The 23,827-nt window shown below is 30.7% G+C and overlaps 1 protein-coding gene across 1 annotated transcript in view; it reads right to left on the reverse strand.

Moving 5' to 3' along the window:
* The window catches only part of Ptp69D (Protein tyrosine phosphatase 69D), a 378,030-nt gene that overhangs the window by 77,834 nt on the left and 276,369 nt on the right, over positions 1-23,827 (reverse strand). Inside the window, exon 7 of the mRNA XM_065506581.1 lies at positions 13,116-13,268. Within this exon, the coding sequence (XP_065362653.1) occupies positions 13,116-13,268 (153 nt within the window). The remainder of the gene's footprint in view (positions 1-13,115; positions 13,269-23,827) is intronic.

A 23,827-nucleotide genomic window follows, 5' to 3' on the forward strand; every position in this document is an offset into this window, starting at 1 on the left:
TATTTACACCGAACACATCAAATGAAGCAATTGAGTTGCCACCTGTTGTACCCCATTTTGGAGCAGTCGTACCCCTACGTTTTGAGATTCGAGAGATCGAAAAGGCTATTGTTGATTTAAACTCCAAGAAAGCACCTGGTATTGATAAAATCAGTAACAAGATGCTTATGGAGCTACCCCGGATAGCAATAAAAATAATTCTTTTTATTTTTAATGCTATATTACGCCTTGAATATTATCCTCCAGAATGGAAGGTTTCACTGGTTACCATGATACCTAAGCCGGGAAAAGATCACACAAAAGTAGAATCATACAGACCAATAAGCCTATTGTCCAATATATCAAAGCTATTTGAGAAGATACTTATGAACAAGTTGCACCCGATGTTAATTGAAAACAATTGTATTCCGAATCATCAATTTGGTTTTAGAAGAAAACACAGTACTATCGAACAAACCCATAGACTTGTAAATATTGTAAGAAAAGCGTTTGAGGAAAAGAAATATTGTTCCGCTCTCTTTATTGACATTTCTCAAGCATTTGATAAAGTATGGCATGATGGTTTAATATACAAACTGAGTCAAAATTTACCCACAAACACACATAAGCTATTGGAAAGCTATTTAACTGGTCGAACATTTAAGGTTAAAGAAGGAGACTTTTTAAGTAGTCCCCAACCCATTGAAGCTGGAGTCCCACAAGGCAGTATCCTGGGACCCTTTTTATATTTGATATATTCGTCTGATATGCCAACTAACAATCGTACTCATACATCAACATTTGCTGATGATACTGCTATTCTAAGCATTCATGAAAACCCTCAAGAAGCATCTCGTTACTTACAAAATCACATATTTGAATTAGAAAAATGGTTAGAACAATGGAAAATTAAAGTCAATGAGCAAAAATGTACCCATATAACATTTACATTGCGTAGAGAATCATGCCCCCCTATTCATATCAATAACCAAACAATAATTCAACAATCGGAAGTGAAATACCTCGGAATACATCTCGATCGTCGCCTTACATGGAAAAGTCATATAGATGCAAAGTTGATTCAAATGAAATTGAAGTCAATTCAAATTAATTGGCTTATTGGTAGAAACTCTACGCTTAGTTTAGATTGTAAACTTCTACTTTACAACATGATCATAAAACCGATATGGTGTTATGGCATACAGCTATGGGGCACGGCCTCAGCGTCAAATGTTGAAAAGATCCAAAGACGCCAAAACAAGTTTTTAAGAATGATCACAGTTGCCCCCTGGTATATCAAAAACGCGAATATACACAAAGATTTAAACGTGCCCCTTATAAAAACTGAGATCACGAAAAATGCAAAAAAATATTTAAAAAAACTTGAAATTCACCCAAACCCACTGGCCCGCAACATATTAAATAACCGTGGCCACACTCGGTTAAGAAGGAGGGACACAGCAGACCTAATCCAAAGAATAGAAGGAAGAATGCCAATTTAATAAAAGCTAAATGAATAAACAATTTTTCGTCCGGCACTGGCTGGACTAATTAAATTATAATTATTAGATAAAAGATTTGAAGTACTTGTTGTTAGTTCATGAATGAAGATACAATAAATAAAAAATAAAATTGAAAAAAAAAAAAAAAATGAAATTTTGAAATCAAACAATAACCAACTATTTTTAAGTGCATATTTTTTATATTTTAATAGCATATTTTTCGTTTTTAAGTGCATATTTTATGCGCATAAAACACTTTTTTTAGAGCATATTTTTGGTTGCCCTGCTCATAACCTTCTTGAATGTACTTTCACTGCATTCCTATTCTTCACAATACATATTTATACGTTGCACCACAATAGTGGGGAGGGTATTATGCGTTTGTGCAGATGTTTGTAACGCACAAACATATTAGTCTAACACGCACCTTAAAGTATACCGATCGACTTATAATCACTTTCTGAGTCGATTAAACTATGTCCGTCCGTCCGTCTGGTCGGCTGGCTGGCTGTCCATGTAAACCTTGTGCGCAGAGTACAGGTCGCAATTTTGAAATATTTCGATCAAATTTGGTAAATATTATTTTTTCGGCCCAAGGACCAAGCCTATTGAAACTGGTTGAAATCGGTCCATTATTTCACCTAGCCCCCATACAAATGTCCTTCCGAAATTTGACTTTATCGGTCATAAATGCTTAATTTATAAATGTATCTCCACAAATTGCGCTCCAAATAAGTTCTATATATACAAAATTCATGTCACCAAATTTTGTCACGATCGGTCCATAATTAGTCATAGCTCCCATATAAACCCGCTTCCGAAAATCACTTTAACGCGCATAAATCGCTTAAAAGAGTAGGTATACTCACAAAATTCAACATAGTAAACTTTCATATAGACATAAATCACACGACCTAATTTCATGGTGATCGGTCCATAATTGGTCTTAGCCCCCATATAAGGCCCACTTCCGAAAATCACTCAAAAATACAAATTATTGAAATTTTAAAAGGGCTTGACCGACCATACTTTCTTACTTGTTTTTTTTTAGCATTCTATACTTTTTTTATATTTTACTCCTGTTACAAACGCTCAGCCAATCATACTCATTTGCATTTCAGATTGCACAAGTTGTTGTTGACTTTTTAATTGCAACGGTACTCCACCACATGTCTAGAAATTCCTTTGCTTTGTATTTGTTCCTATTTTTTTAATGTGTTGTTGTTGCTTTATGCAGCTAGAGGACACACATACAACAGTTGTATTTCAAAATTACTTGAGGTAGTAGTTAAGTAGTTGTTGTTGTATTTCCTTTTTCTCCTGCTGCACTCGTGCCCAAGGCGAATTAATACAAGGTGGTGTTAGTTCTACAAAAACAACGATTGGTCTTAACAAATGTCAAAAAACAAAAAAGAAAAATTTAAAAAATAAGTATTTAAACTTAATATAGTGTAGATAATTGAATAGTGAGGGCTTTACTTATTTATGTAAACAATAAATATTTTGTTAATAAGCTTAGAATATGTAGATATTTAAATATAAAAACAAGATTTGACAATTGTTAGAACCAAAAAGCGAAAAAAAATTTATCAGCTGTTTGACTGACTCCACCTTGTATAAATTCGCCTTGCTAGTGCCTATGTAAAAAATTTGTTGTGCCTTCGTTGCAAAATTTGTTCTCTGTTGCTTATTTGTTTTTTGTTCTCCTGTTAGAAATACTACGAATGGATACTAGGGTATTCAATTAATCGGGTTTCTGGATTCTGGTTAATCGAGCAAATAATTAATCGGGGTTTAGATTTAATCGGTTAATAATCGGTTAATATTAAATTATTCGATTAACCGAATAATTTCTATTTTAATTTTAAATTGAAAAGAAAAACACGAATTTTGTATACTTATGCATTTTGTTACTAAAAAGAACAAAAACATAAAAAACAAACAAAACATAATAATTCAACAAAACAATAAATAAAAATATGTATACACATGTGAGTTCTTTTTTTAGATTTTAAGGAGATCTTCTGAAATAATCTTTTAAAAAAAGAATGTAATTTAAATGCTTTAATTTTAAACGATTTTTTTTAGTTTTAATTAAACTTGACTTGAAAAAACTATCTCACTGATTGTAGATTTGGAGAAATCGAAAATAAGGCACGATAAAAAGTATCCAATTTCTCAGTTCTTTTTTTAGTTTTTTCTAAGCATATTTTTTTAGATTTTGAATACTTTAATAGTATCGTTGAGTTCTGATTAAAGACTCGTTTCAGTAATGTCTTTAGTTTCATCTATTACCAAGTCGTCCTTCAACTCATTATCACAAAGTTCATCATAGAATATTCTAGAAAAAATGTCATTTCCAAATTCCTCAGTTTCAGTTTCCGTACTATACTTCAAATAACTATTGCTAGAAGGGAATGTTCAAGAGTTAAGAAATTAAATTTTAAAAAATAATTCTGTATAAAGTGCAAAAAAGAGACATTTCGGTTAATCGGTTAATCGACACAAATTAATTGGTTTATTCGTTATTTGAAAATCGTCAATTTTAAATTATTCGAACAGTTAACCGACAAAATTTAATCGGTTAACCGATTAACGGTTAATCGATTGAATACCCTAATGGATACATATGAATGAGCATTTAAAAACACAAACAAAATCGATCATTTACGCTCTCACTTGATATTTGTATACAGTAAAATTTTCTTCATTGCAGAATTATATTTTCAGGAACTTTCTTAAATTTTGTATCTCCTGTTATTTATAACCTCTTTGTATTCATTTGCAGTGATAAATTATTTTTGCTTTCATGCATGTGTCCTTCCATAATCTAGTTGTTGCATTTTCTATCCCTTTTAACTCTTCCTTACTTTTGTTGATGCTTACATTTCTATCATTCCTCTTTATCCTTTTTTCTGCTGCTACAAAATCACTCACGATCACGATTGAACCTATTGATGTATTTGTTTATGATTTTTGCATAAATTGGTGTTGCATTATGCATTTACTAGCATTTATACTGCAGTTACAGAACACATGTATGTACAACAACACTTTATATGATAGATTTCATTCATAAAATGCATTCATTGCATTCTTTTTATATCCTGGTTTTTATTATTACATGGTATTCATTGGCTGTTGTTGTCACATTTTGTTGTTGTATTATCTATCCTTTTGTAACCGCATTAATACAAAATTATTTTTTTTCTTACTAATTTTTCTGGACTCCTATTAGCACCAGCATGAATACATTTGAATTCGTATTATAAAATCAAAAAATAAATCAAAAAATACAAAAATATCCTCCGTTAACCTTTGTCCAGAATCTTATTTAATGTATTTTCATTGCATTCTTCTATTTTATTGCACTAAAATTCTTTATTAATTAACACACATTTCAATACAATTTTTTATTTTGTACACCCAAATCAACTTCATAGTTTTTTTCACATTTTTCTACTCAATGACTATATGCGGCAAAACAAAACCATATATGTGGCGGAAATATTTTAAAAATAAACATTTTCGCTTTAAACATTTTGATCTTCGCACAATTTCGTATTTTACATTAGATATTTTCATTGTTTGAATTTTTCACTGCGCATATCGTTTGCAGTTTATGGGTTTCACGCTGCAATTTGTTTGCATGTATGATGTTTTTGTAGTAACTTTTTTGTATATTATACACAAGCAATTTCATTTGTTTTTGCTAACCTAAAATATACATATATTTAGGCAGCAAATGTTTTAAAAATTAAAAATCTTAATTTTGTCTTCTAGCTGCAACGTAAAATATTGTGTAAGGCAAAATATTTTTGGCAAAACTGCGACAAATATTTCTACCATAAAGCTTGTGCATATATGGAATTCGTAAATAGTATTTATATTTTTAGTATGTATACAATGAAATATTATTTTGTTAAATATTTGTTGCAGTTTTCATGTAAAATTAAAATTTTTTTTTTTGCAATTTTTTGACTAATATAGTAGTAATTTTAACCCAATTAGCGCAACCGACCTTTTAAAAGAACGGGAAAAAACGGGAAAACCGGGTTTGTACGTGCATTTAAGGAGTGAGATCGAAAAATTCTTAACACACGTTTTTCATTACATTTTTTAACCCAAGTATTATTTGAATTTTTTTTTGATCAAGTTACCTTTGAAAAACATGTCAGTTATTATGTGTAATGTCAATTATATTAATTTTTTTGTTAATCTGATTAAAATGAGTGACCAGAAAAAAGTGCGTACTGAAATTATTAAATATTTTCAACAAAACCCAACTTGGTCTTACAAAAAGTTGGCCAAGCATACAAAGGTCTGCCGTCAAACTGTTTCCAATGTTATTAAACAGTACCGGGAGAACTTGTCAGTTGATAGAAAACCTGGTTCAGGTAGAAGGAATGGTCCACATGATGTTTCTAAAGCCAAAAAAATAGAACGCATTTTCAAAAGAGCTCCCAACACATCCGGTAGGAAAGCAGCCCGGTTAGCTCAGTGCTCGGACTATTTGGTACGAAAAGTTAAAGCTAATGCAGGTTTAAAAACATACAAGGCTCAAAAAGTTCCTGACAGGAACGCTACTAAAAATTTAGAGGCCAAAAACAGAGCACGGAAATTGAAGTCAAGTTTTATAAAAAAATATTCTTGCTGCATAATGGATGACGAAACGTATGTTCTGGCAGATTTTTCGCAACTTCCAGGTCAAAAATTTTATGTTGCTGATGCTCGAGGGAATGTTGAAGAAAAGTTTAGGACCCAAAAGCAGACAAAATTTCCCAGAAAGTTCTTGGTATGGCAAGCAATATGCAGTTGCGGCAAAAGAAGCCACTCATTTGTTACAACGGGCTCTATAAATACCGAAATTTACATCAAGGAATGTTTACAAAAAAGGCTGCTTCCATTCATAAGACTTCATAATGTGTCCACTTATTTTTGGCCTGACTTGGCATCCTGTCACTATGGCAAACAAGCCCTTGAGTGGTACAAGAACAATAATGTGGTATTTGTACCAAGAGAGGCAAATCCTCCAAACTGCCCGGAGCTAAGGCCAGTGGAGAGATATTGGGCTCTTGTTAAAAGAGAATTGAAGAGTACAAAAAAGGTGTCCAAAAGTGTGGTAGATTTTAAACGGAGATGGACTACATGTTCGAGCAAAGTGACAGAAAGCACTATAAAAACGTTAATGGAAGGGTTTCCGAAAAAGGTTAAAAATTTCATCACTAGTGATTAAAACTATAAAAATAATTTTTTTTGTAAATTGTAATAATAATTTCAATCAAATAAAAAAAAAATTAAAGCTGTAAGTTTAGTGGTTTCTTTTTTATAAACATATATGTATGTTAAGAATTTTTCGATCTCACTCCTTAAATGCACTTTTTTTAATTTTTCATTGTTTATTACATGTTATGAAGCTTCTGAACCTTAAAGCGTCAGCTGATAAAAGAAGTTTCTCGTGGTTTAATTGTATATTAGGAATTTACGTTCCGAAATAAAAATTAAACTTTCCAAAAAAAAAAAATCCAGCGCTATCTGAGTTAAACACTGGTGAAAACAATTATTTGATGCACAATAAAATAAGTTTTAAATAAAGTTTTTGCTGGGATATCCAATATGTTTCATATCAGTGATTTTTTCAATGAAAACTCATTCCGATGTAAAAATATTACTCAAAAACCAGCATAATTTCTGACTATATTTTATAGCCAAAGATATTTACCCATAATCATAGTCAAACACTAAATTCGGTTCTTTTTAAAAACAACTTTAAAATAAAAACCTGCTTTGAATTATTTTGCAACTAAAGTCAAATTAAAGTATGTTTTAAATTGAACCGACTTTAACTGGGTGCCACCTCAAATGTAGAAAATGCTTTCATACAACATACAACAATATATAGACAAATGGCACCGCTGAACAACTGACATAGAAAATGGAAAAAAAAAGAAAAAAAGGTAAACAATAAAAGTAACCGCGGAATCTAAAGAAAAAAAAACTGTTTGTGGTGGAAAAATGGAAAAGATAAGATTAATATTGTTACGTTTTAACCTTCTCAAAACGTTAGTTTATTTCCTTTAAATAAACCGGATACTATTGATTGCAAATAAAAGCCGTTTAGTATTTAAAAATGTACAACAACAACAGAATTAAATAGTCACTCAATGTTTTTTTATACACGTTTGCAAATTCGCAGAAATACAGACACAATTTATAATGTACACGAATTTACTTGAAAAACACAACACACTTAAGGCACTCAGTTGATGTTTATTCTAAAAGCGTCTCTGATAAACTCACTCACTACTGCAACTTCTGCCACTATTTATAACACTGCATAACCATCTAGAAAGCTCTATTTCTACAATGTTCTTTAACTGAATATTCGAATACAGCGTTGCCAACTTACGATCAATGGTCAACTGAAAGCTTTTATTTAATAATGCCCACAGATATGTTACAATTTGCTATTACAGCACTGTTATTTGAAAGCATTATGCTACTTTTAAGTCAGCCCTTAAAATCGTTATATTTGCCCACAGATATGATACAGTTTGCTATTACAGCACTGTTATTTGAAAGCATTATGCTACTTTTAAATCTGCCCTTAAAATCGTTATGTTTGAATTCAAGTTATATTTGAAGTACAATTTCGTAACAATATCATATTTACGATATTTTGGTACTAATATTAGTGATAATTAGGGGGCGGATTTATATGCAAATGCATGTTTTTTTCTTATTTGTTTTCATTGTAATTTCGATTTACAAGAGATTTCGTTACCGAAAAATTTTGTAATTTCACATACACAGTTACCGGTCTTCATAGTCATTTATTACGAGCTGAAAATTAAGGTATAGCACGATCAACATTTTAATGATTTTAAAAAGCAAGTCGTATGGTGGAGGCTTTAAAGATTCCGACGCGTCTCGACGTTAAACAAATATTAATCCCAAGATATTAGAATTAATATATCCATAGTTTTCTCAGAAGAACAATTATAATTTAATTTTTAGTATAATTTCAAGAATCCTAACTGCTGGGAACTTTGTTGTATATTTTTGTATACAGTCAAGGAAAAAAGTCTACATACCCCCTATGATTTAGTGGTTTTAGAGAGTTCGTGAAGAAAATTAAAAAAATGTTTATGTCAATATTTAAGGCATTAATAAATAAGTTTATTTATAAAATAAAAAATTAATTAATTTACATAATAAAAACAATAATAACAAAAACATTAAAAATTCATAGGAAAAAAGTCTACATACAGCTACAAAAAATAAATATTATTTCAAAATTTTATATAAAATTAAAAAAAAATTAACTCTTAATATTTGGTTGGTACATACAGCTACAAAAAATAAATATTATTTCAAAATTTTATATAAAATTAAAAAAAAATTAACTCTTAATATTTGGTTGGTACATCTTGGGCATCAATAAGACGAAGGTGCATTAATTTCACCAAATTCTCTGTAATAGATGGAGTTTTTCGGCTTATGCTCGAATAAGAGCGGTTTTTAATGTTTCAAGGCTACTGATGTCATAGTTTCGCAAAAATTTATACAAAAAGTCACATATGTGCTCTATTGGGTTTAAGTATGGTGAATGGGGTGGTGAATATAGCTGTCATGGGGCAAAATAAAGAAGCAATTCTCGAACAACGTGCGCAGTATGCTTAGGGTCGTTAACTTGCTGGAAAACCATTGATTTCCCAGGCCCAAACTATCAACAAATGCCTTAATATTTTGTTCCAATATGATTTTATATTGATAGCGGTCCAAGTTATGCTCGACTAAAACCAAGCCATCCACTCCAGATGACGCCATGGCACCCCAAACCAAAACTTTGCCTCTACCAAGTTTGACTGTTGGTATAATATTCTTTGCATCATGTGCAGTGTTTGGTTTTCTCTAAACTTAGGATCGGACATCACTTACAAAAATATTGCACCTACTTTCGTCGGTAAATATGACACGTATCCAAAAATCCATACCCTTGTCCAAATGAGCTTTAGCAAACTCAAACCAAAGTTTACGATTCTTCGCTGAAATGAGTTGTTTTTTTGCGTGCTGTTCTGCTATTAAATCCATTGTCATGTAAAATGTTTATAATTGTTTGTAGAGTAACAATGTTATTGGAACATTTTTCGATCTGTTCCGCCAATTTTGGGTCGATCATTTTCGGATCCTGGTTCACTATATTCAAAATACTGGCAACATCACGTATCGAAAGCTTCTTAGGTCTGCCAGATTTAGGCATATTTTCGGTTCTATTGGTGTTATTATAATTTTTTATGATCGTCTGTCAGTAGCCGACTTAATTTTGTTGTCTTAGCAATTTCTCCGTAAGATTTATTTTCCTTTCGGAGATTTACTACCATATTCCGAACTGGAATATGAATCTATTTTGCCATTTTCAAGGATAATAATTAAAAAAAAAACTTTATTATCACTTTAACAATTGTAATGCTTGTAAATTTAAATATATCAACAAAATTAACTGTTATTTCCTTTTCTTTGTTTTTAATATTATATTTGATGTTAGAAGATACTACGTTGTATGTAGACTTTTTTCCGACTAATTATTATGTTTTTCCCCAATAATTTCAATGTTACATTCTTTTCATATTCTTTTTTACTTCCAACAGTATTAATTAGAAATACCTTAAACATTTCATGTGTGTGAAGTTAAATTTGAATTTAACTAGCACAGACAAAAACCACATTTTTTAACATTGATCATTTTACAGTCAACATAGCACTGTTAAGCACTTATCAGTCATCATAAATAAATTGTAGTACATGAAATATATCTGAAATATGTCTCTGAAATAATTTCAGAACTATAAAAAAAATAATAAAAAAATAAATTTCTGACGTGAAATAAAAGTAAGATAGTAAGAATTAATATTGGAATTTAAATAAAATTGAGTTTTTTGAAAACAAAAGCTGGAGAGGATTAGTGACCATTTTGGGAACTGGGTGAAAGGTTCGCATACTACACTATATAGAAATGTTGGTGCAATGAGCACTTGTTGGAACTGTTATAGTGGGATACCTGAAATAATCTTTGGATTTGAGAAAATTTAAGTTTTTTGAAAAAAAAGCTCGAGATGATTTGTGACCATTTTGGAAACTGGGTGAATGGTTCGCATACTATACTATATGGAAGTGTTGGTGCAAGGAGCACTTATTGGGAATAGGTTCGCATATTACACTATATAGATATTGTGGTCCAAGAGTTACTTGTTGGAACTGTGGTAGTAGGATATCTGAAATAATCTTGGAATTTCAGAAATTTCGACTTGAATAATTTTATGTTTTTTTTTTAAATTTTCTGGAGAGGATTATTGTCCATTTTGGGAATTGTGTGTAGGTTCGCATATTACACTATATAGATATGGTGGTCCAAGAGGTACTTGTTGGAACTGTGGTAGTGGGATATCTGAAATAATCTTGGGATTTGAGAAATTTCGACTTGAAAAATTTAATTTTTTTAAAAATTTTCTGGAGAGGACTTTTGTCCATTTTGGGAATTGTGTGGAAGGTTCGCATATTACACTATATAGATATGGTGGACAAAAAAAAATAAAATTGTTCAAGTCGAAATTTCTCAAATCCCAAGATTATTTCAGATATCCCACTACCACAGTTCCAACAAGTACCTCTTGGTCCACCATATCTATATAGTGTAATATGCGAACCTTCCACACAATTCCCAAAATGGACAAAACCATCTCTACAACATTTTTCAAAAAAAATAAAATTGTTCAAGTCGAAATTTCTCAAATCCCAAGATTATTTCAGATATTCCACTACCACAGTTCCAACAAGTACCTCTTGGACCACCATATCTATATAGTGTAATATGCGAACCTTCCACACAATTCCCAAAATGGACACTAATCCTCTCCAGCAATATTACATTTTTCAAGTCTTGTTGGAACTGTGGTAGTGGGATATCTGAAATAATCTTGGGATTTGAGAAATTTCGACTTGAAAAATGTAATATTGCTGGAGAGGATTAGTGTCCATTTTGGGAATTGTGTGGAAGGTTCGCATATTACACTATATAGATATGGTGGTCCAAGAGGTACTTGTTGGAACTGTAGTAGTGGAATATCTGAAATAATCTTGGGATTTGAGAAATTTTGACTTGAAACATTTTATTTTTTTTTGAAAAATTTTGTAGAGATGATTTTTGTCCATTTTGGGAATTGTGTGGAAGGTTCGCATATTACACTATATAGATATGGTGGACCAAGAGGTACTTGTTGGAACTGTGGTAGTGGGATATCTGAAATAATCTTGGGATTTGAGAAATTTCGACTTGAACAATTTTATTTTACATTTTTCAAGTCGAAATTTCCCAAATCCCAAGATTATTTCATATATCCCACTACCACAGTGCCAACAAGTACCTCTTGGACCACCATATCTATATAGTGTAATATGCGAACCTTCCACACAATTCCCAAAATGGACAAAAATCCTCTCCAGAAAATTTTTCAAAAAAATACTATTTTTCAAATCAAATTTTCTCAAAGATTATTTCAGGTATCCCACTATAACAGTTCCAACAAGTGCTCATTGCACCAACATTTCTATATAGTGTAGTATGCGAAACATTCACCCAGTTCCCAAAATGGTCACTAATACTCTCCAGCTTTTGTTTTCAAAAAACTCAATTTTATTTAAAATCAAATATTAATTCTTACTATCTTACTTTTATTTCACGTCAGAAATTTATTTTTGTATTATTTCTTTTATTTTATATAGTTCTGAAATTATTTCAGATATATTTCATGTACTACAATTTATTTATGATGACTGTTAAGTGCTTAACAGTGCTATGTTGACTGTAAAATGATCAATGTTAAAAAATGTGGTTTTTGTCTGTGCTAAATTCAAATTTAACTTCACACACATAAACATTTCTATAATTTTTTTTTAATTTTAGCCACTAATTCTCTAAAACTTCAAAATCGTAGGGTGTATTTATACTTTTTTCCTAGACTGTATGTTGTATTGAGCGATCCATAGTTAATTATTTTTTAAATTTTTAGGTCATACTTTGATTTTTTTGAAGCATATTTTAGGCGCATATTTTCCAATAATAAATGCATGAAAATCCGCCCCCTAGTGATAACTGTTAAATAATTGCAATATCTTTGCCAATATCTTGTAACTTAAACAACTTTTACTTTTAGCCGAACTGTTTTACTTGGCGAAAAACAGCTGATGCTGTTGTTAAACGAGTTAAAAAAACTTCAGCTAGTTTTAGTTTATATTTAGAGTTGACTTCAACGTCAGAAGTATACTTTAACTTGTCTTAAAGTATTTTTGAAATGGAAAGGGTTTTCGATGAAAAATTCATTGATATGAGGAATCTTTTGGAACCGTAATATGTGTGGTAAATTTCATTAAAATAGAAGATGTCAAATCCGAAAATAGCAATGGATTCTCGCAAAAGCAAATTAATATGTACTTCATTTTAATGTACAACATTTTAAATTTAAAACAACAAATTGAATTTGAATTAACAAACCAATAACAAAGTTTTCTGTATAATAGATGTATAGGCAAATTTTTATATATTAGATTAGGGATAATTTTCAAGTAACTACTTACTTCAAACTCCGCTTCCAATTTGCACTTTTCTCTTCCGTCTTCAGCTTTCAATTTAAGATGATCTATGGCACTCGACAAACCAACAGCATTTATCTCTGTATTTCCCAAATGTGCTGTATCCAATAATGCTCGATACAAAAAAATATATTGTTTCTAGAATAAAATATAATATTTATAATTAGGTATGGCAGTATATGTATATTAGGTTTTTTTATTTATTTCTAAATTCAAAGGAATGCGGCATTGACGTTAGTCAAATCAAGAATGTTAAACTGTGTCTAATCGGCTCTAAATTAAAAAAAAAAACGTTTACATGTTTTTTTCGATATCCAAAAATGTATTAACACTTTTCAAAATTAAAATATACACCACTATCATGAATACTTTTTCCCTCGCAATGTTTCCCATTTCCCTAAATTTACAATATTGAAAAAATTCCCCGTGAATAATTTCATGCTAATATAAAATTTTACTGATTTTTTTTCCCCGAGTTTTTTTTTCAATTTATTTTTGTTAAATTTACAATTGTGAAAAAATTCGCCGTGATTAATTTCATCCTAAAATAAAATTTCTCTTATCGTTTTTCCTTTAATTTGTTCACTTTATTTTAGCTAGGCAATAGAACATGTAAGTAGTTCATCTTATAATTTTTTTTTTTAATATTTTATTTATTGTATCTTCACAAAAAAATGTGAACTATCAATAATTTGTTCAAATCTTAAATCTAAATATTAATTTTTATTTACGTCCCACCAAAGTGGTTTAGAAACTTTTTTTTGGAAATAATTCGGTATCGTGGGAACTATTGGAGATATTGTTACGAAATTGTTATATATGTATTGTTATATTCAAAATTTCAGCTCATTCGGATTATAAATGGATTTTTGGCGATTTTTTTAAAAAATTTGAGACCTGAGGTGACCAACTTTGAGGGGCTACGTACTTGCCCCCATTAGCGCTAGGAAACTGAACAAACGTAAAGCTCAAACCATGTGAAATTTCATAACAATATCTCCAATAGTTCCCAAGATACCGAATTATTTCCAAAAAAATGTTTTTAAACCACTGTGAGTTGGACAAAAAATGATGTTTAATTTATAAATCCTATCATCAGCGCAGGTCTGTTGGATTCCTTCTTCTTAGTCGGATGTAGCCATTACTTCTCATTAATGTTCGTGCAAGTGGGTTTGGGTGAATTTCTAACTTTTTCAAATATGACTCCGCTTGATTTTTTATTTCATTTTTCACCAGGAAGACACCTAGCTTCTTATGAATGTTGATATTTCTCACATACCAAGGCGCTGTTGTTATCATTCTTAATATTTTATTTTGAAATCATTGAATTTTTTCAGTATTAGAAGCTGAGGCCGTGCCCCATAATTGAATTCCATAGCACCATATGGGTTTTATTATTGAGCTGTACAGTAAAAGTTTACAATCTAAACTCAATCTTTATTTTTAACAATTAGCCAGTAAATTTATAGTAATTTTGACTTCATTTGAGTCAATTTCGTATCTATATGCTTTTTTCAGGTAAGACGTCGTTCTAGATGCAGACCTAGATATTTAACTTCAGTTTGTTGAGGTATTATATGATTATTTATTAGGATTGGAGGGCACGTTTCTCTAATCCTAATGTGAAAGTGAGATGTATACATTTTTGCTCGTTTACTTTTATTCTCCATTGTTTTAACCACCTTTCTATGTCGAGTATATGGTCTTGTAAAAGTACAGATGCTTCTTGGGGGTTTTCTTGAATGGCTAGTATAGCTGTGTCAACAGCAAACATTGATATGTGGGTTCGACTGTTTGTAGGCATATCACAAGTATATAGCAAATATAGGAAGGGACCCAGTATACTTCATTGGGGTACGTCTGTTTCAATAGGCTGTGGTGAACTTATGAAGTCTCCCTCTTTAAAAACTAACTTTCGATGACTTAAATAACTTTCTAGAAGCTTGTGTGTGTTTGCTGGTAAATATTGTTTTATTTTTATCGATAATCCTTCATGCCATACTTTGTCGAAGGCTTGCGAAACGTCGATGAAGAGTGCAGAACAATATTTTTTTTCAAATGTCTTGGATATGATATCTACTAGGGATGCCAAACGGGACTGGTTTTACAAATCCAAGGATTCGGGATTTCATAAATGTAAATACCGGGATACCGGGATTTTTCGGGATTTCGGGATTTTTTTCACATAAGAAAAAAACTAAATTATTAATGAAAACAATTTATTTCTTAAATTTATTTTAATAATATGACAAAAACTAATTCATTGATTTAAAACAAAATATAATTCATATTTCATTTAAATATGTAGTAAAATAAAAGTTTATAATAGAAAAAATAAAGTTCATGTCTAATATACATATGTATATGTAATTTTTATATAATGTGAGTTTGGTCGTTAATTTGAAGACATTCATGGCTATTCCTGTTCTCACTTTCACCATTCACCCTATTTTTGAAAGCATAATTAAAACAATACAATATAAAATAAAATTTCGAAAATTATATAATTAAGGTTAAACAAATTACGTGTAAACATTTCTAATAAGAAATTCTGAAAAAATTAGATACTTTTGTTGTAATTGTGCTTTCAAAAATAAGGTGAATGGTGAAAGTGAGAACAGGAATAACCCTGATTAAAATTCGGTGCGTAAATAACTTCTTAAAAATATCAAGGCATCTAAAATGTCATCAGAAAACCTCGATCGTATTTTGTTACCAATGTATGCAGCTGACGAAAAACAGCAATTTTGGCAACAAGCGTTAACTGTGATTGTTGCCAAAATTGTTAATAAGTTGTTGTATGCCGGTTGCAAGTACTTGCCTCTGTCACCCCCTGAAATAAACAAGTCTATTTCTTTTTCAATATTAGTCTCCATATCATCGGTGACAATATTAACATTTTTGTTTGGGCTTTTGCACATGTCAATACACACAAAAAACTAAATTATCTGAACGCATCGTTTAGAAATAGTCAAACTGAATGCTACTAGGCGCATTTACTACGCCCATTCAAAGTCGCATTCAAATATCCAAGATCTGAACTCTTATTTATTGTTTACTACGCGACGTTCAGCTCGTAATAGACCAAACATACGTTTTTCTGAACGCAGCATATTAAAACCCAAACTTTCCTACTAGCGACCTGAACGTTTTGTTCAGATTTTTAAAATCATTTAAATAATTCTTCGCTGAACACTCATTTAGCATAACTGAATGCAAAATTCAGTAAAGTACTTCATAGAAACCGTAAAACGTGCCGTTCAGCATAGTGGAATAGTAAAACTAAACGCATCGTTCAATAAATCTGAACGGGACGTGTTAAAAATATTTTTGGCAAATTTTTTTAAAACGGCTACTGAAATAGCGGGATTCTAATAGAAAAACAACAAATATTAACTTTGACCAAATCTCATTTGTGTGTTGATTTTTGAAGTGAGTGGTTCATATTTTATATACTGACATCCATACATTAACATTAAGCTTTGTTAGAGCAACTCAATTTCTATTGCCGGAGTTACAAGGTAAGTTGTATATACATTAGAGTTAATTTAAAAAATTTGATTTGCGGGTATCATCATTTTTCTGAAGGTTTTTGCGTAAATAAAAATAATGGCGTCCTTTTTATTGGAAAATTTTCACTCCTTGTGGTGGTTCAACGCACCTAAAGACGCGGATTTTGAGCACATTTTTCTGTAAAGCAAAAATGGTGAATATATTGCAAATCTGATTTCGCGAATCTGCATCAAAAATTAATAGAATTGATGTTTTTTGAATCCATATAAATAGTTCCACTAACCCACAACAGGGGGCGCAAATTTTGATGCAGAATCCATTGGTGAAATTAGATTTGCAATATATTCAACCGTTTTTGCTATACAGAAAAATGTGCTCAAAATCCGCGTATTTTGGTGCGTTGAACCACCACAAGGAGTGAAAATTTTCCAAATAAAAGGATGCCATTATTTTTATTTACGCAAAAACCTTCAGAAAAATGGTGATACCCGAAAAACAAATGCAGTGACCTGGTCACAAACGAACTCTAATATACATATGTATACCTATGTATTTATGTGAATATTTAATAATTATTGGACATATTAACTAATATAATTGTTTATTATAGAAGCGGGAATCGAGTTTATGCATCTACATCTATTAAACAAATTGGACCCCGAGCAGATATTCGTGAGAAGTCTTTTAAGAAGTGGAACAAGACAGTGTGTATTTGAAAAAGTTGAGTTTATGGTAATTCATTATGTTCATTATTTATATTTAAGTTTATGTTTTTGAATTTAATACAAATATAATCCTGGAAAACGCCTTCTACAAACACCATCTAATTTTAAGGTAACTGTCGATTTCATATGCAGGAATTTCCTCAAGAAGAGCAGGTTTCGGTGAGTTTATAGAAATAGTTTTTTATGTAAACATTTATGTATGAATAATGCTTGTAAAAACATATAAAATAAATTTTGTTAATATTAAAAAAATATTTTATTTTATTCTCTGAACGCAGCTGGTAAAATAATAAGCTTACGTTCAGTAATGAAGAAATTAAACGCATCTGATATAAAACTAAACTCTCGTTCAGTATTGCGAAAATTAAACGAATATAGTTAAAACCTGAACGCCCGTTTAGTTTTGCACAAGCTGAACTCTGTGTAATAAAAAGCTGAATGCACGTTCAACGTAAAGCTGAACGTTTTATTCGGTTTTCTACTACAGCCATAATGGATGCAAAAAACCTAAGAAATATTCAGAAAAACTAAATGTCAGTTGTTTACTATTTAATTTTTTCTGTGTAGCATTATTCAATTTCATTATAATTGAAATATTGGGATCTTCATTTCGCTCCTCAAAAATTGATAGATCAGAATCATCTTTAGTAGAACCACTAAAACCTTCTTTTTTCTTAAAATGTACTATCAACTTTTTTAATTCATTTTTAATAAAAAACAATTCAATTTTGATATCAAATTCAGATTTTAATTTCGGATTTTTTAAAAAAGTTGAGTTGAGAGTTCTCCTTTCTCGTATTCTTTTAAGTAGAGATTTCACGAGCTCGTCACGTAACTTGCATTCAATTTTGGAAATTTCTTTAATCAATGAATGAAAGTGCAGCATCAGGTTTGCAAAAATTCATATCACGGCGACAGAGGGCTTCAACTGTTACTTTTACATGATTTAAAATAATTACTATATGTTTAAGTAATTCAAATTCTTCTTCTGTCACCTGTTGGCTTTTTAAATCAATTAAAGCTTTTTTATTGGAATTTCCAATTCCGAAAACCGTTGGCACTTACGCCAAGATGAGTTAGAAGACCTTTTGTCGAACCTCCATTTGTTTTTAAAATTTTATTGCATTCTTTGCATTTAGCCCTTGACGCACCTGTTGCATCACTTAAAAAATAGTACCACACAGAACTTTTGTGTCCACTTTTGGTTTTGTGATTTTCAAAATTCATATTTTTTATTTAGCGCTTAGTTTATTTTTCACAGGTATAAATAAACATAACAAAGTTGTTCTTATTGTGGATTCTTATTTGTTTATTACTTCAACAGGGTGTTACATATATATTGCAATTTCAATATTTGACATCCAGGGATCGAAAATAACGCTTTTTAAAGAGAAACAAAGCAAAAAACATAAACTGATTTTTGTTAGTATTGGTTATTTGCTAATTAGGCAAATTATTATTAGTTATTTCTCTAATTAGGCAAATTGTTGTTATGGTAAAAGTGTGTTTTTAGTTTAAAAAACTTATGCTAATAAAAATTTTATGTTTGCTTAAAAAAAGAAATAAAATTTTGTTTCGGGATTTGATAATCCCGAAAAATCCCTGGATTTTCGGGATTGGCATCCCTAATATCTACCAACCTGTGAGTTTGTTCTATGGTGTTATGTTTTTCTCGAAATCCGAATTGATGAGTTGGAATATAATCAAAATGATTCACTATCGGATTTATCTTGTGCATTAACAGTTTTTCGAATAGCTTTGATATATTTGACAATAGGCTAATGGGTCTATATGATTCTACTTTAGTATGATCTTTTCCCGGCTTAAGTATCATTGTAACTAAAGAAATCTTACATTCTGGTGGATAATATTCAATACGTAATATACATAGCATTACAAATAAATAGGATTATTCTTAATGCAATTTGGGGTAGCTCGAGGAGCATCTTGTTACTGATTTTATCAATATCAGGTGATTTTTTGGAGTTTAAATCAACAACAGCCTTGTTAATCTCTGAAATCTCAAAACGAAGTGGTTCAGCTGCAGTAATATGGGGTAAAGTAGGTGCTAACTCTATTATGTCTTTTGACTCGTTTGGGGAAAATACATTCTTTAGATGACTTACAAACAGGTTTCCTTTTTCAGTATCGTTTCTCGCCCAGCCTCCACTAGAATAACGTAAAGGAGGTCTGCTCATAACAGGTCTTCTTAATTTTTTTGCCATAGAGAGTAATTTGAGTACTGGATGGCATCTAAGTTCTCCAGATATTTATTAATTGAGTTTGTGAAGAAGCATACTGAGGCGTTTGCGACATTTTCTCCGCTCGACATAGGGTTGCCAGATTCAGATTCGCAAAAAGCTGGACGTTGGGGTTTAAAAAGCTGGACAAATCTAAAAAAACTGGACATTTAAAAATTGACTGAGAAAATGTTAATTTCGGTTTCTTTTTAAATTTGTTTATCATACCTGCGAATGGGTTATCCTACGAAGACAACAACTCATACATGCCAAGTTCTACTTTTTGAATTTTACAGGAGAGACAAAAAACTTTCTATCTTTTTTTTGCTTTCAATATTCTTTAGATCTGTAAACGCAGTTCTCTCCTATGCACTGTAGGTTAAACGGCTACCAAAACTGAGCTAAAGTCCAATTTTTCAAATGCAAATATTGCACTTTTTTTAATGCCTTTTTGTAACCAATACTCCAAATTAACTAAGTCAGCTTTTTGTTTTTGGTAAATATTAAATTCCATTTGACAACACGCAGTCAAAGACATTGCATCGTAATTACATTAAAATTTTGGTGAAAAGCCTGTATTGCTTTAAAATTTTCAATTTTTTTTTTTAAAAAAGAGAAGTAACACTCAGGCAATTAATATGCCTATATTTAATTGTGTTACTTTCTTTGGAAAGGGATAGAGTGTAGAAGAAAAGGTGGTGAAAGGAGGAGAAAAGCTTTTAATTGACAACTCTGCAATTGCGCGTTATGTTTGTTAGTAGTGCAGGTTGCAGCGCCTATGGTGGTGAGATGGCGCATTAGTCAAGCCATCAACCTTTATTTAATTATTTTACTTCGGTGGCGTTTTAGTGTTATACCACCGAAGGATGGCGCTGTGATAAATATTAGTTATTAGTAAACTAATAATTATTATAAACTGATGTTTGTTGATTGTCAGTGGCTGGGAATCGAATCCAGGCCACAAATACCATATCATGCTTAATTATCAAACGCGCTAACCAATTTAGCCACAGCACCCTCAATTGCATGTTTAAATAATTTCGCGAGTTATAAACAAGAAAGTGAAAATGGAGAACAATAAATTAAGTAAGTTTTTTGTTGTTTTGTTAAAAAATGTGATAAAATTGTTTAACTTGCTTGAAATAAATCCACTTTTTTAACATAATCTTGAAAGTGCTGCGATTGTATTCAAAATGTAACTTCTTGGAAGCTTTTAAAATTTCGGCAAAGTTCGGCAGATTAAATGAAATCAGAAATGAATATATTGTTATAAACCAATTTTCATTTACATATAATAGCCATTTTTAGACGTTTTCGAATAATACTATCTTTTTTAGGTTATTGTTTGAAATTTGGCTTAACGAAAATTCAAAAAAAGAAAAATTTTTTGCCGTTTTCAAACATGTAGTTGACAAAATTGAAGTAAACATATTTTCAGATGAAGTGGAGAAGCATATAACTAAAACGATAAATTTGTTATACTCTACACCACCATAGTGGGGAGGGTATAATGCGTTTGTGCAGATGTTTGTAATGTCCAAGAATATTAGTCTAACACCCACCTTAATATGGTACATATAATTTTTTCGGCCCAAGGACGAAGCCTATTTAAATTGGGTGAAATCGGTCCATTATACCACCTAGCCCCCATACAAATTTCCTCCCGTAATTGGACTTTATCGGTCATAAATATTTAATTTATATAGGTATCTACACAAATTTTGCTCCAAATAAATTTTATATATACGGAATTCATATCAGCTAATTTTATGATGATCGGTCCTTAATAAGTCATAGCTCCCATATAATACCCGCTTCCGAAAATAACTTTAACGTGCATAAATCTCTTAAAAATGTTGGTATACACATAAAATTGAACAGAAACTTCAACACTCATAAAGAAAATAGTCACACGACCTAATTTCATGACGATCGGTCCATAATTGGTCATAGCTCCCATATAACCCACTTCCGAAAATCACTCACGAATATAAATTATTGAAATTTTAAAAGCAAATGAGACTCTTGCCAAAATTTCTTTGCAATCTATTTTACTTCATATTGCTGAAAAATTGTTGAGATGTAAAAAGACGCTGTAATGGAAGCGGAGAAGACATATTTTTTAAGCTCCGAATTAATATTAATATTAAGCTATACCTCAGATCCATTAATATCCACATCATTTTTAGATAGACGCTTACAAAACCGGAAACGTTCCACACTTCTACCAGAAGTAATTCAACTGTTATGTTGCAGTGAACCTATGGAATAATTTCACTTTAGCCACCAAGACAATGAAATTAATGAACGCGAAGCGGACCTTTTTGATTTAAATTTACAAAATGAATTAGATTTATGCAATTACTAAACGTTTTAGTAGAATTAAAATAAATTAATGTATTAAGTTTGCATTACTCATTGTAAATGGGTTAATTTTTGGTCGTTAGTGGGTTAAATAGAATTATTCTTACTTTCCAAATTCTTTAAGATTTTGGTTTGAATACCATGATTTTGTAGTCGTTATTAATTTAACACAGAAAAAGTAGTCATTTAACCTATAGTGCTATGATCTGTTGGCTTTAAGTATCAGTTGAAAAAATAATTGAAATGACTTTAGAAACTAAAGCCATTTTTAGGGACTTAGCTCTTTTGATTTATATAATTTTGTGTTTTTTGGCTGGACTTAGCACATTTTCTTATAATAAATTTTAATTTCTCGTTTTATTATTTTATATTATTTAAATACATAACAAAAAACAGTCTTATTTCATTGCTGTAAAGGAAAATAACTCAAAATCTTAAATAAATTAGTTTTTTATTATTATTTCTTCAAAATTATTTATTTTTTTGTTTTACAGTGAATTGTGTAACCACACTATAGTGATTACATCGAAAAATGTTAATCTTCAAAGTATTATAGCAAATAGTATTGAAAAAGTAGTTTTATTATTATTATTTTTTTTCTTTGTGGAGTTAGCACTTTTGCGTATCACTCAAAAATCATCAGTTAGAAACAAAATAACGAATTTTTTTATTGCAAAATTTGTATCTTTCTGCTTCAAAATCTTAATTTCAATCAAAAGTGGACTTGATACATTTCATACAACAAAAATAGTTGTATGAAATTCCTGCATTATGTTTTGCATAAAATATAAATTTGCTTCCGATAATCCTGCACTTTTACATTCTTCGTTGACATCATTATCAGAAATTCCATATGACACGTATTCCCATACAACTTTTTGGTATTTATTTTTTTCGTTCTTCAAAAAATCCATACACTTTTTTGCATAAGTTATTACTGTGTATTAATTAGTAGTAAGTAAATTTGAAGGAATAAATAATATAGGTATTATTGTCGAACATTTCTATTTAGCTGGACAAATTAAATTTTAGCTTGAAACTGGACAGGCATCAAAAAAGCTGGACAATCCAGCCAAGTCCAGCCCGGCTGGCAACCTAGCTCGATAGCACATTCAAATTCAATTTCAAAATTGTATTAAACAAAGCGCGACCTTTTGGGGTTACAAATCTTGATCCCCAGTGAGTATGCTTAGCATTATAATCGCCAGCTGCCAGGAATAGGGGTCCTAGTGATTCGTAAAAATGTTCATATTTGTTTTCAGTAATCGAAAACCTTGGAGGTGAATATATCGACGAAATTAATAGGTTTCTGTAGCAATCATCCACACAGATTGTCGTAGCTTGAAGATAATCTTCACAAATATCACATATGAATGGTGTTTGATACGGGTTTTAATTAAAATTCCAGAGCCTGCCATAAAAAACATATCCATTTATCTTAAATAAACTTCTAGACGTCAAATGGGTTTCCGAAACTAACATTATATCAACTTCATGACTTTTAAGAAAATACTCGAGTTCGTTTTTATGTTGGCGAATGTCATTAGCGTTCCAAAAAAAATCTTATAATTTGAATATTAAAGTTTACAAAATTTATTTTAACGGTAAGATCCGTTAACAAGGCATAAACTGATATATTGCTCAACAACACAATATATCGGGTAACTCCAGGGAAAAATTCGTTGGTGATTGCGCTCCTCCTCTTGCAATAAAATTATTGTTCCAATTCTAAACATTTTGTACACTTTAATTTGTTGTAATTGTTTTGTTGGGTTTCCAAATAGTAGCCGAATTATTTTACTACATAAAAGTTAAATAGCGCAATAAACTAACGTTGCAATCAAACTATCATTCA

The sequence above is a fragment of the Calliphora vicina genome, chromosome 3, assembly GCF_958450345.1.
Source record: "Calliphora vicina chromosome 3, idCalVici1.1, whole genome shotgun sequence".
Taxonomy (NCBI): Eukaryota; Metazoa; Arthropoda; class Insecta; order Diptera; family Calliphoridae; genus Calliphora; species Calliphora vicina.